The sequence below is a fragment of the Brachionichthys hirsutus genome, unplaced genomic scaffold (assembly GCF_040956055.1).
Source record: "Brachionichthys hirsutus isolate HB-005 unplaced genomic scaffold, CSIRO-AGI_Bhir_v1 contig_1378, whole genome shotgun sequence".
Lineage (NCBI taxonomy): Eukaryota > Metazoa > Chordata > Actinopteri > Lophiiformes > Brachionichthyidae > Brachionichthys > Brachionichthys hirsutus.
In genome coordinates, this window is record NW_027180474.1 from 94,160 (window position 1) to 109,006 (window position 14,847).

At 40.6% G+C, this 14,847-nt stretch overlaps 1 protein-coding gene across 1 annotated transcript; it reads right to left on the reverse strand.

Annotated features, from left to right (window-relative positions):
• Nucleotides 1-13,119: 13,119 nt before the first annotated feature.
• Nucleotides 13,120-14,571, reverse strand: nalf1a (NALCN channel auxiliary factor 1a). Its single transcript, XM_068758646.1, has 2 exons — nucleotides 14,400-14,571; nucleotides 13,120-13,421 (listed from the first exon to the last, which is right to left on the reverse strand). The coding sequence occupies exons 1-2, from the start codon at nucleotides 14,569-14,571 to the stop codon at nucleotides 13,120-13,122; spliced, it is 474 nt and encodes a 157-aa protein (XP_068614747.1).
• Nucleotides 14,572-14,847: the final 276 nt, after the last annotated feature.

The following is a 14,847-nucleotide window of genomic DNA, read 5'->3' on the forward strand; positions in this document are numbered from 1 at the left end:
GATTACGGTGTACACCTCTCAGAAAAAGCAATGAGACAACTTTCATAAGATCTAAAGCTATACTAAAAATAAAAACTGATCTAATTAGAGCTCAGAACTCCTGCTTAATTTGACAATCTCTGTACAATCTTAAAAGCACATGGACTGATTAACGTCGAGACAAGCTTTTGAAATGATAGTTGTTGACTTCAATGTAGCTCACTCAGCTCTCGCTCTCCCTGCAATCACTTTCAATAGCCAAATAATCAGTAAAATAAAAAAAGGTATCTTTCATATTATTAGTTTGCATGTGTGCCAAAGAATTGGAGCATTTTTTTACACAATGCAGACCAAAAACCTGCATTATTGACAGCACACTGTTTTATCTTCAACAGCTTTAAAAAAAAGAATCTATGTGTGTTGTTACTAATAAATAATGAAGCGTCATAATGATCATGAATCACCGGCTGCCTTCCTCAGCCTACCAGTCAGTTTAGCTTTAAATATATGAAAACTGTCAAAGCAAGACAAATTGTATTAACGTCTATAATAAGAAAGCACAGTGAAAATGTACTTTGTCTCACTCACAATCAATAAAAGTCCCAGCACTGTGCCTGCATCAAAGGACAGCTTGGAATGAATTATAAATGAGTCTTACTTGAACATACACATTACCTTCTTGTAGTAAATTTGTATTATGTCAAAGGTGACTCCATTCCACTCACCCTTGTTGAGTACCGTAATATCGTCAGTACATTGCTGCTATATTCATATAATGGTTCTGTGATTCACCTGACAGGTGACACCTGTGCATTGCCTTGGCTGCTAATGATCTGAGCCAGTAATGATTCGCCACCAGTAAATCATGTCTCAGTAATTAATGGCTGCAAAAGATACAGGAAATTTCAGTAATATTACAAATATATTACAAAAAGTAACTAAATAAGGGTAATTAGAATTACTAAATGTTTGTTGTTGCAAAAAAGGCACAGTAGTTATAACATTCGATTGTTGATCACCAACAACATATTAATTTTAAAATTACATATGTCTTACAAATGTCCTACTAATGAAAGGTTTAATTGATTAATTAAATGTTATTTGAAGTACCATTGTTTGCTTTATGATCTCTGATCTGTATTATTATCTGCTAGTCAATGAAGCATTTATTTTTATCTTTATATGTATTATATTATATTATATATATTATGTTTGCATTTAAATTTCACCTTTCGGTTTCAAGGACAGGCTCATTGCGGGTGTCACAGGAGACAAAATCAAATGCAATGGAGACTTACTGTTACCCAACAGTATCTATCTAACAATAGACTGGCCTTGGAACACACACACACACACACACACACACACACACACACACAACAATCGCGTGGCCCTGAGACGTCTCACTGGTCTCCCCGATGGAAAACGCTGATAGCAACACTGCTGACTTAACAAGTGGACTAAACATGTGATAAAGTTTCAACTTCTGGGTGGAACAGTGTGTGGCAGACAACAATCAGCCTTGATTACTCGGCCTCCACCCACATGAGCTTAACCAACTGGAATCCCCTGTCGATGCACTGCTCTGACAGGGCTTAACTGGTGGCTAAATAAAGCAAGAAGAAGACAAAGCTCGCAATTACACACATCAGAGAGAGAGAGAGCGAGAGAGGGAGAGAGAGAGAAAACCTGCAACCTAACATCATCCAGCACGACTGTGCTGTCGAACGCCTGGGTATTTATGTTGACGTGCGGAGAGGCAAAAAATATTGTACCTCGTTTATTATATTGGGACTATTCTTCAAAAACACTAAATCTATGTATGAACAGTATTATTTCTAGCAGGTCATAGCATCATGGCGTTTTTAGAAAGCGTACATTTTAGATGTCATCTCAAATTATTTTTTGCAATTTGGTGTGTATTATCCATGTCACAGTTTGAGGCGGGCCTGTGTTTTTTCCACACACTAACTTCTCCTGTCTTCCAGAGTCTCCCCTCCAATCAGCTCATTCCTGTCACCTGTGTTTCTGCTATCACCTGCAACTCATCCGTCACCAGTCCTGACACAACTTAGGCCCTGATCCTGCCACACCCGTCTGCCAGATTGTTTAGTGAGGATTCCTGCTTTTCAGCATTCCAGACTGACCTCCTGTGTTTCAAACCTGCCTGATCCTTGGATTATGTTTCTTTGCCTGCTCCTTTGGATCTGTTTGCCTGTTTGTTCGTTCTGATTACCCGGTTTGTGAACTCTGCCTGATTTCTGGAACTGTCTCATTGCCTGCCCCTATCTGGATTTGTCTACTGTTTTGGACTGACTACCTCGCTTTGGCTAATAAAGCTCATTTATTGGATTTCCGCTCTACTGTCGTGCATTTGGGTTCTTACCTGTCATTTATAACTTTGTTTTGAGCATATGGCTGAGTAATATGGCAAAGAGGTGTTTCAGTGTAATCAGCAACTGCGCAGCGTGGGGTTAATGCAGACATGGGCAAACCCAGGCCCGGGGGCCATATGCGGCCCGTTGGGCTATTTAATCCGGCCCGCCAAACTTGTCCAAATTATATCATTAAATATAATTGTATTATAATTAAACCTCATTCATTTGACCTTTTCCCTGTAATGCTACCTGTCAAAGGCCAAATCCTTTAATGCAATAGCTTTCATGTGTCATTTATATTCGCTCACACAAATACTCCATCCATATGTTCTTGGTCCGGCCCCTCTGTCAAATTTTGGAACCTATTGTGGCCCGCGAGTCAAAAAGTTTGCCCACCCCTGGGTTAATGGCATGCGTCTTTCTTCGGCAAGAACAAGGCAAACCAGCATAAGGGCCTAATTTTTTTAGGTCCTTGTGTATTTATCAAATTTGTCACTAATGTGGTTCCATCTCCGTCGTCATAATGCATCTTTGTGGTTCTGGCATTATAAGTGGATGGACATATCGGAAAACCTGCAGGTATATGGATATTTCTTTGCTCCACACATCGTCACTCTTTCATGTGCATCGTTAAACACTCCATTTAATGTCTAATGAACTAATCAGGGTGAACCATGCCACCCGTCTGATTACCTTAATATCCTGTTATCAACTGTGTAAAGGTTAACAGTCTTAAAACTCCATGCTTTTTTTTTTTGGTATCAGTGATAATGTCTAGGGAAAGTTATGGAGGCAGGAAATTGGGGGGAAATGAGTGAAACATTATCATTCTGAACATTTGAGCAAAAACACTGAACATTTGGCATCATAGCTCATGGCACTGATCACCATGAGCAGGAAGCTTAAATGCATGCTTGGTGTTGATTGGATGAGACACAGTGGCCGAACTTTGAAAGCTGTTCAGTGTGGCTGGCCATTAGCACACCTAAGGGATGGCTGCCACAGAAGTAATCAGCATCTGAGGCCTGAGGGAAATAGTTCTAACAATGAATCACACCCTGTAAATAAAACACAACAGGAAGTGTAAGCAGCCATCATAATAGGAAATTAAACAACGAGTCACGACTTCAGTGGTTGTTCTGTGGAGTGGAGGATTTTATTCGGTACAGCACTAACCATTGCAGAAGCACTGTACATCGGCACAACGGGTTTATTCTGACACTTTATTATAGCAACTTATTAAAGCTGTTCAGATCTAATGCTTTCCATGCAGTGGATGTTTAACAGTTCTTTATACTATATGTTTACTAAACAAGAAATGACCAGAATGTATACTGTATTTCAAGATTGTAGGCCCAAGGTATTAAAATCAATAATTTTAATAACATCAGGACTCACAAAATCAAGTCTTCATGTTGATCCCCTGCTAAATGTTAATTACATTTGTTTGGAAATTTGTTTGCACGCCTTTCCTCATCCAACATATCAAAGTGTTGTCTGAAGGTCAGTGACTTGGAAATCCTCATTTCGATACTCTAAGGAAACGGTTCAGTGGCTGCGAAGTTTGCAGTTTCTGATTTTTCTTTGTAAAAGAACAAATATGCATTAGCAAGTTTTTGCTGTATTTTTCACAGTCCACCCTCAGCCAATGACAAATGGCCACGACAGATGGCTTTAAAACAGATGCTCTCAGCCAGAGTTGAGCTTCATTTGGGTCTAACCACTGACATTATCTGCAGCCTTTTTATATGCGTGAATACATATGCATTTGTGTGAATTTAATCTTTCAACTCATGTTCAGGGAACTAATAACTGCTTGTGATATCAACATGGCCGTGCATTTGTCTGTTTGCGTGTGTGTGTGTGTGTGTGTGCCCGGGATTAGGGTAAAACCAGCCTTCCGTCAGAGAGATAATGGTATTTTACTCCATTACCTTTAAATCTTCTGTCCGTCCCATCTGTGAGTCCTTTAGCGATACAGTATGCCCAGTAGCTCAGCTACATGAGCTTTTAGTGATGGGCACTGATGAAAGCAGTATTGCTCAGTGATTTGTGACATTTATTTGTCACCAGTATGACTTTCAAGATAATTTAAGAGACTTCAAAACTGCAATAAAGAAGTCTACACAATACATTCATTCATTCACTTTCTTGAAGGCGACACTATCAGCAATTGTCTTGGTCTTCAGCCGTTTATCCGGATCCGGGTCACGGGTTTAGGCTGGAGTCTGTCCCGGCTGACTACGGGTGGAAGCCGGGTACACCCTAGGTAAGTCACTAGTTTGCATACATTGTGTCTTCAAATCCTGCAGAGATGGACACACAAATGTCTTGTCCGTATCAGCAACTTGGAAGTCACAGTCTTTTAGCTTTAACAACTTTTTCCCTCTGCTTTCATGCCTGTGCTGATTGGTCAATCAGAATGTTGCCTCACCGCCACCTGACAATATAATCACTGGGCAAAAGGAGACAGTGTCAGTTGCTTGGAAAGTGCCTCTGAATCTGATGAGTTTACTTCCCATCAGAGAGTAGGAATTGTGCAATCAGAAAATATTTAGTCAAGCATAGAGAGGCAGTATTATGCATAGCTATTGCTGTCTTTATATGTGCTTCCTGTTTGGATTCCAAAGCAGATATGTGGCGGGGGCGGGCATACGGCATTAGATACTGTGGTAAGCAAGCCAAACTCTTAGTGGGATCACATGATCTGGAAACAATCCCATTTACTTTTACTTTTCTGTGTCTGGTCAAAAAAGAGGAAGATTTCCTGTCTGAAACAGAAAATACATGCATGCAGGCTGATGCAAAGGCTCTGAGTGTTTGTGTATCTGTCTAGCGTCCATGATATAGCGCAAAGAGCAGCTTTGAAGTGCTGCCATGGTAACGAGATGATGGGAATAAGGATCTGTTTGTGTGCTTACATGCAGGTGTGTTTGTGACAGGGATGAGCCGTCCCATCATTGCATAACACAGAGAAGAAATATGTGGTTTCAACCGTTTTTTGTGTGTTTGAAAAGCAGGATCTCTCATTACTTGATTGGATTTCCATGGAACCTTCTCCCCCCCTGAGCTCCTTACACTACATATGATGTATCTCCTAGCTTTTCATCAATGCAGTTCTCCAATGACACGTCAGGTTATCAATAATGCCACCTATTCCCGTTGCCTCTAAATCATCCTGCGATAATCCCGTAAAAACGACCAAGTTATCCAGTTATAAAACAGATTTGCTGGCCACAGACCAGCTGATGCTCGATGATAAATGGCAAACAATGGTAATCTCTTCACAATGTTGAACTCCTGCTGTGTTTCCAGCTGTGGAAGTTGTGAAAAAAGGATGAAATGAGTTCTCTGTTTAAAAGACTTTCACATAAGATGGACCAAAGTGTCTTTCTTTGAATAATGTAATCCGTTGAAAGAAACAGTCATTTGCACTTACGGACGATACAAAAAAATACAATCTACTTTTGACAAAGCTATAGTGTAACAGTGTCCTCCGTGCCTTGTTGTGACATCCTGGATCAAATAAATAGTTTAGAGACATGAAACTGATTTCAACGCTTTGAAGGACATAAGGATATTTCACACTATGATGTAGCATTTCATTATTTACACCATTATTATATTCATATTAATCACAACAACAGTAATGATGGGCAACATTAGAAAAAGCATTCCAGTTATTTCAATGCTGCAAACGTAATGAAAATTGTGTGTGTGTGTGTGTGTGTGTGTGTTTGTGTGACCAGACACCCTGAGTGCATTATATACTGTAGCTGTTGATCTTTAGGTACATCATAGTCCACAGAGTCCAAATTATGTTGGATGTACAATTAGTTCAATCGTGTTTTAGCTGAGCTCCCTGAACTTCAAATGAATTATCATTTTCAAACTCCATCCAGATCCACCTGTGAGGCCGCCATGCAATTCTCACACTTTAAGGAATTCACAGCAGCTCCGCCGGAGGATTTAACGTGTCAGGGTGAACAATATTGAGTGCATTGCTTTTGCATTATGCAGCAGATTCAAAAGCCTGTAAATGTATTCTGCATATTCCTATCTGACACTCTAGATTAGGCCATTTGAAAACTGCACCCCCAAGTCACAAAAAAACACACACATATCTTCTCACATATGAAGTTCACATTCTAGAGAAACACAATCAGTGTATAATTGGGCTTCTCTGGCTTTGACTGGCTGTGATGCCACTCGCACGCTCCTTAGCAGCAGTTACGAGCTAGCAGCCAACTCTTCTTATCTAATCAGCAGCTCTTCAGCATCTGTTTAATTACGCCTTATAGATTCAACCCTTAAAAAGTGGTCCAACACTGCGGCTCGTGGATCAGAATCAGTACAACACAATCTGTAGAGCTATACTACCATAAAAGTAATGATCTGGATGACACTCTTGTGGATGATGTGTGTCCCTGTAGTCCTGACATTGCTTTACCCCTCCCTCTTATTGAAACATAAATATACACACTGCACAAAGTCAACAACTGAACAAAAATGGGGCGGGGACACAGAAGGACCTGCTAAAGACTTGGCTTAAAACTGTTACGCGGGATGGTTACATAAGGGTTTAACTTGTGAGGCATTAAAACCAGGCTGACATTTCTCAGCTCTTAAGAGAGAAGTATCAGCACAAGAAGCATTGTCTGTGAGTGATACAAAAACTACGTATGTGGTGAAAGAGATTTGAAGCTTCTGTAGAGTGATAATAACGACCTTGCACAAAACATGTACCAATTCAGGCAATTATAGGTTTGGGCTTTCTACTAACTATTTAACCGCTTTTTCCAGGACCAAAGAAATATGTCTTTTATATATATCTTTTTAGGAATTCTAATTTCTATGCACTGTTAATTTTTTTTATATATCCTGTAAGCTGACCTCTATTGGTCAGTATGTGGCAGCTCAGCTTTGACCCACAGCATGCAAAATATCCTGGCAAATATTTCTGAAAGTAAAATTACCTAGGATTGCTTTTCTCATCAGCAGAGCTGTTGCACTATAACGTCGGAGCTTCCTTCTACTCACGCACGGCATTTTAACATTACACACGCAAACATGAACGCCCACAGTCTGTGGTCTGAATGGCAGGTGGAATATTGGATGCTGGCTATTGGCAGGCTATTCGAGGATTAGTCAGATGAGCACATCATCCCCCGACAAGCTGAAATAGAAATGAGGGCTTTAATCCGAAGTGGAAGGAGAAAGAGAATATGCAATTTGTCATTATGCCTCTAGTTTTGTAATCCGACATGACAACGGCACTGAATCTTGAACCAGAATAAACACATTATAAAGTACTGCATTCTCAGGTATGCCATCACGTGGCCCACAATTGAATTCCTGCAGGATGACACACCAAATGAGCCACATAAACCATGAATGAAAACAGCCAGAGTTTCACTTTCCAGAGTTTCATTTATTATAATGCAGACCACTATGTCACTGATGCTTGATAACTACTTCAATAATTTTATTTGCAGTGATATATTAATATTTTAAGTCAGGTGTAGAAGCATTTGACCTGAATAGCCTCAACAGGTCTTGGTCAGCAGTTCCATAATATTTGACTGGAAGATAGACGCAGAGCTCTGGTTTATCTCAGCTCAGCATGAAGGTGAAGATTTTAAGAGAGGATAATGGACTACCTTTAATTGAGTAAACACTTAACCCTGAATATTGTAAACGATTAAATCTGCTGAAGGGAAGAGTTACTGGATTTAGCACAAATCCGAGTCAATAAATGCCTTATTCATGATCTGCATGGTGACCACATTTTTATGCTCTTTTTACTCTTGACTTTATGCCAGCATACACTCATTCTTATGTTCTCACACTGCCATCTCCTGGTTGGAAGTGGAAATGTGCGAAGCTGTTTATCAAGGCTCCAGATCCAGAATGTATTTGTATCCTCTTAATCTGCAAAAAAACATTCTTATACACACGGTCGGCATTGCATGACCCAACTAAATTTGAATAATGTTACAGCAAGACAGAAAACACAACAGAGAAACAGATTATATGTTTGTATTTATTTTCATCAGAACACAATTGAATCATTGTAGCAGTAATTTTCATACTTTTTGAAAAGATCATGACTTGTGAGACTGTCTTATAAATCATTTCATCAAAGTTCTTTGTAAAAAAAATGAAAGAAGTTACTTGAACTAAAGCATCTATAATATTACAATATACTGGTAGTGTAATAGTAATCATAATAATAATAATCGCAATGATACTTCTATATGACTTTGAACCTTTTTCATTTCTATAATCATAAATCTTTCGCTTTTCACACACACAGAACCACAACCTTTCACAATAAGGTTGCAAAGCTGAGGACAAGTCTATTGGTTAAACGTTACCACATTCTCTTTTAACATCAATGATCTCAGACGTTTAAAATGAAAAATTTGAAGAAGAAGAAGGAGGAGGAGAAGAAGAAAGCAACAGCATGATATCAACTCAAAATACACAGAGAAACCTTGACGCTAAGACAAACATTGTTCAGCATACGAAGAAACATATTTACAACGAAAAAAGAAATGGGCTTCTGCATAGATCCACAAGATAAAGATGGAGCTATTGTGAAAACAGAGGGGCTGACGGTGAGCGAAAGAGATATGTGTGTACATACCATTTGGTGGTGGGTGCACAGGGGGGGTTCGGTGCAAAAGGCATACGTATTCTACATGTGCAGGGTTAAAACAAAAAATTAGTTCAGCTGGTGGGCATGTTATGGAATGTGACCATACCCTGACTGCTACAGACCTTTGTCAAGAATTATGACAGAATCTGTGGGAGCTTGCACAATTTCATCTCGGCATAATGCACTAAATAATGACAAACCAGAACACACAGGACATAAAATCATCACAGCAGATTGACTGTTGCGCGCATGCCTGCATTACCAACAGAAATCCAATTGTAGACCGAGCCATCGCTAGTATTGTTGGCAGAAAACTCACGTAAAAAATGTCCGTCCTCGGTCCAAGAATGTCTGATGCAAGATGAAGGACAACACATGCACAGCAACTGCGCCCATGCAACCAGTGTGAGGATGCATCTCTGCCCAAGTCCTCTGCATGCCTTCAAAGGCAGCTTTATTGTATGAACACACGCCCAACAGCTCGCCTGTGATGATGGAGTAATAAATTCACATGCATGTCTTGCAGAAACCCCTTGTATGTGTTGATGCTGAGGGATGGGCGTGGGTGATGAGGTGCAGTATATTGCTAACGTGGCACATTTCTACTAAACCGACAGACCCTGTTTTCCTTCAGTTACCCAAAATGTTTCGACCATGAAAAGCAGTGTCAGACCAGATTTGAATTGGTTTACTTTAATCCTGGCTTTGGCACCAATTCCAGGCTCCCGTCCACACATGATATGTCATGTCAGAGAAGGGTTGGCGGGATTTTCCTTTAGACAGGTGCACCTACCTATAATTTAAACCTGTTGTGAGTCTTGTAGCACTGACACAGCTATTACACATAGGACAGTGCAACTGTTTTATACTAAAGATCATGCAGCTTTAGGGCGGTGTGGAACATAACGGCCAGTGATGTAGCAGGTCCCTGCAGGGGCATAAGACACGGGCGGTTCACCACACCTGTGCTGCAGTTTCCAAGGTTGTGGCAATGCTAATGAGCTCTCCAGATAACACAGAGCAAAGAGAAACGGACACACTCACACGCACACGCACACGCACACGCACACGCACACGCACACGCACACTTACCCACATGCCCACCTCTTTTTCCACAGCTCAGCCTTCCTGCTTCTTGCCTAGTTGCAATAAAGAATGACTCTATCGCCATCTACTGGGGGACAAGATAACTGAACGTTTGCATATATGGACATGGGGACGCTGTGCTGAATGACAGTGAGTGGATTTCATGCAAGTGGAAGTGTAAAGATTGGGTCAGGTTTTTAAAAGCATTCCAACATATTGATTATAAAGACAAGGCATGAATAATGATGAATTTTAAATCCTCATATAAGCTGTGTACTAAAATTATTGACATCAGATATTGGATTGGACATCTCATTAAACGTACTTAAGCATGGGAAAGAAAGCTTTCAGCAACATCTGTGTAACTTCAAAATACCTGATCTCACAGCCTTGTTCATTGAAGAGAGCAAAAGAACAACAAAAAAGAACAACAATAACAACTCATAAATTAACTTCTAAAAACTAAAAGAAGAAGTCAGCCCTTAAGGTCACACCAGTTGTTTCTGTTCAAACGCTGGTCAGTATTTGTAAAATAAACCCCAGCATGAGCCGACTCAGACAATGTCAGGTTATTGGCGTTTACAAAAACAATGATGCTCCTCTTCTCTGTGGGCTCCTTTCTCCTTCTCGCTGTAACAGCAGTTGCAAAACGAGCCACGCTTTACCTTTCGCCCGGTGATAATTTGCAGTTGCAGGGTGTTGGTTGTGTCTGACATGTTGATGATTGTGTTTGTACTGTATATTGTAATAAGCCCTTTGTTTAATGAGACATTAGTTTGATGTACAAGACAGCGGGCATGCTACAGGAACTGATTTGTGGAAAATACGGGATGTGGATTGGGTACAAAGGTCAAAAAAAAGAAAAAGAAAAGAGGCTGCCGTAAACTTGCAGAGAGCTTCCACATGCAATTCATGGAAATAGATTACACAGATACTTTTTCAAGAGAAATAAAGTGAGAATTTTGAACAAACTGGGTCTGTGATATATAAATGTATTTCTGTGGCCATTATAATATTCTATTAGTGGTTCGGGGACTCTTCTTCGCCTTACAGCAGGTAGCACGCTACCTTTGCAAACAAGATGCAGATATTTTAGCTTGATCATAAGATGCATTTCTATTCTATTCACCAATCATAAATTCTCTGTAATGTAACACCCAGCCTTCAGGTTTCTGTAGTCCTGATGTCAGTTAGCTTTGCTGAGAAGTGACCCGGATCTGAATGGGGTGCCTGAAATATAACTCTTTGGTTAAGACAAGCTTAACACAGTTTCATGTTTTGTTCTGTGAGATAAATTCATTTCACGTGATTTTTTTTCTTCACTTTTCTAGTTGTTGTGTGCACCAGCTAACAAAGTTGCTAACAAGTGGCTAATTCTTTAAAACCAAGATACAGGAGATAAAAAACTGATCACATTGTACCCCCAATCATAATAATTAATATTCAACCAATAATACATCATCATCAATGTAAAATGGCTTGACCCTCCTAATGCTATTCATTAAAAGCTATTCATTAATGGTCATTAAAAATGATTACAGGTTCTTTGGCATGCAGTCATGTGATTATTTCTGTCTTCTCATTGGCTCGTTTAAAACAGGGCAACACGAGGCGTGTTATTCCTAATGCTTTATTTTAGCACTTTTAAACCATGATCGTTTGACATGTAGTAGTATCTAAATGGAAATAATGTTTCTTGTCTTTAATTGTGTAAAATTATTATGATTCAGATCTTGTTAATTTAACTACTACAATCTAAAGGACATTTTAACTTTTAGTTCTTTCCTTTTTAGTTCTGAACGTGTGTTCAGAGCTGCAAAATAACTAAATATAAACAGAATAATCAAGGTCTGTGTATTATTATTAATATTATACTCAATGCACTTTGCACATTTCACTTGAAAACCACTCTTTTTGTTACTTTTTATATATCTGCCCAAATCAGGGCTGTTCTAATTTCCCTGACTAGACTCTACCATTGTCCCCGTTAGCAATAAATAAATGCAGTGCTTCAATAGGAATCATAGTCAGAAATAGAAGATGCACACTGCATTGAATCGAACTCTGGTTGTTGGAGGAATGCATCCTCTTCCCAGGCTTTCCCAGTTTAGCCAGGTGTTAGCTTTTTACACGGTGTTCATCACAGGATTGCTTTCTTCCTGGAAAACAGTATCAACGGGCCAAAGTTATCTCACAAAACAAAGTGGCAGGAAAGCATAAACCTGTGTTAAACACAGTGCTTATTATGGACGACATTCAAAAACCGGTGAGGTTGTATCGGGACTGTGGGCAACAAACCGGCATCACAAAGCTCAGTGACATCTGGGGGGGGGTCCTCAAAACATCATCGCTGCCCAGCCTCATAGGTAGACTTTTATGGTGTACGTCAGCAACAAATACTCATTCTTACACACACACACGCACGCACGCACGCACGCACACGCAAAAACATGCACTTGAACACACGCACCCATGGATGCTCGCACACGGTAAATCTTTAAACACAAACATGCTCACAAACTTGCAGCTTATTATATATATATATATATTTGTTTTTAACATCTTCTGTCTTATTTAGAGAACACATTATTTTCCTGTATGAGACCCAGAAACAAACAAAAAGGGATGAACATTAGAAAGAGAATATGATCGTGTTATTCCATTAGTCAGCCAGTGCAACAGAAGCCAATAATTGGAACACAGTGTAAAAAAGCGTAGTGAGAGAAACTCAGCCGTGAGGAAGCCGACCTTCCCGCTCAACAAAGGCTGTGGCATTGCCCCCCCTCTCTATCTGAGGGAGTCCCTTAGTAAGTCTGTTTGTTAACTTAGATATTTGTTTTGATTGATTTGCGTGTCTTTCGTCTCAAAGCGTCTCACATTCTCCATTTACCAGAAGGTGTTGCAGAATGTCCACAGGCACACAGCTACAGCACAACTGTGGCTGTATTTTTCCATCGGTTGCCATGGTGAGGGAATCCCCCACCCCAGCAACCTCATCTCATCCTGGCAGCGCTATCACTCCTCGTTGGCAGGGCTCTCCTCCAGAGGCGTGATGGCGGGGAGGCCTAGTTCTGTTGCATTGTGGGATGCAGTGAGGCTGGCAACAGTGTGTAGGAGGACAAGGACCAGCAGGCAGAGTTTGAGCCGGCTGTTACACAGTCTGCAGGCTGCCGAAGAGCTGAGGGAGGTTCGGTGCTGGCAGGGCGGATGAGTTCTTTTCAGTGACCCCCGAGAATGATTATCCACTTTTAAGTCCCACCGCACGTCACAGCACTCTGCGTACGGGTCCACACCTGATGGATGGTCCTCCAGCAGCCCTGGGGGTCATTTTGGTGAGAGAATAGTAACACTACATTTAACATTGGAAGCATTTTTTAATTCATGCATCAGCACATACTCTGCAGTTATGAAAACAGCAGATTGATTCACAGTAATTACCTCCGCCAAGGAGGTTATGCATTCGATGGTGTTTGTCTGTCTGTCTGTTTGTTAGCAGGATTATAGAAAAACTGCAATTCAACAGAATTACTGAAATCAGTCATCTATTTTTCAAAATTGCTTAAGATGTAACAAAGACTTCGGGATGAAAGCCAGAGATGTTCATTCATTCATTCATTTATGACTTAAAAATGACTTAATTTGTCATGTAAAGAAAACATCACAGAAAAGGAACAATGAATTTATTTTGAGCCTCCAAAAAGAAACCGTTTCCAACATGACCACAAGAGGGCAGCATCAACATGCGATGTCAGAGCCTGTAATTATAATCATTATCTGCTCACTCAGTAAAACTGTGGGGACTCACCTTTCACATATGTGTTCCAGACATGTCTCTGTGTGTGTGTGTGTGTGTGTGTGTGCGTGCTAAACTTAAAGCACAATATACGCACTTATCGTCACAGTACTGTACTTTGCAGCTGCCGCTTGGTGCCGTGAATAATTGGCAACAGTTCTGTGTTATGGTGTATCATCCTGTTAGATAGATGATTAGACAGAACATCCTGTAACTGTTAGTTCACAAGTGTTCACTGCGTGTCCATCAGAGGTTGTGTGTCCCACTGAAGTGTCACTGAACGAGACATCACGTTGCCTTTGTCCTCGCAATTTGTTAGCTCAGCGTTCGGTGTGTTCCCCAGGTCAAGAGTGTGATCGACACAGTACACAGGGTGATATGTAGAAGTAATGCTTACTGCTTATTGCTCAGTTACACCACAGCTGGCCCTCCTTGTACTGCGAAAACACAGTATATAAAAAGAGACAGAAGAATCTATTAATAGAAAGGTGGAATTTTGTACCTGTGCATATAAAACTGGGGCTGCCTCCGTGAATGAGATCATCGTTGTCAGGCAGGACGAAGGGACACCGCTGCTGCACCTCCAGGCAGTATTGACCACAGGGGATCCGGTTACTGCAATGCACCTGGGTGGTCTGGAAGTACTGAGAACACAGCCAGGCCTTATAAACCATCTAGGTGAGAGGCAGACAGGTGGGGAGGGTGCAGAGAGATGATGGGAGGGTTAGGCAGGGTTTCATTGAATAATATGCTTACACACATGTAGACAGTCTCACATGTATATGCATCATCCATGACCTCTACAGCCATTGATTCGAACAGGGTGGAGCAGATCAACACCCTGGTGATGCTAATTGCCAGTGTTATATGATGCTGCCTTTTGCAGAGACGGCATCACTATTTATCCTGTTTTTATACACAGTTATCCTCAAATGAATGTGAACACTCAT

Coding starts and splice junctions, on each gene's coding strand:
- nalf1a (XM_068758646.1), bottom strand. CDS start 14,571: ATGGTTTATAAGGCCTGGCTGTGTTCTCAGTACTTCCAGACCACCCAG. Junction 13,422..14,399: donor CCCCAGTTTTATATGCACAG/GTACAAAATTCC, acceptor AATGACCCCCAG/GGCTGCTGGAGGACCATCCA.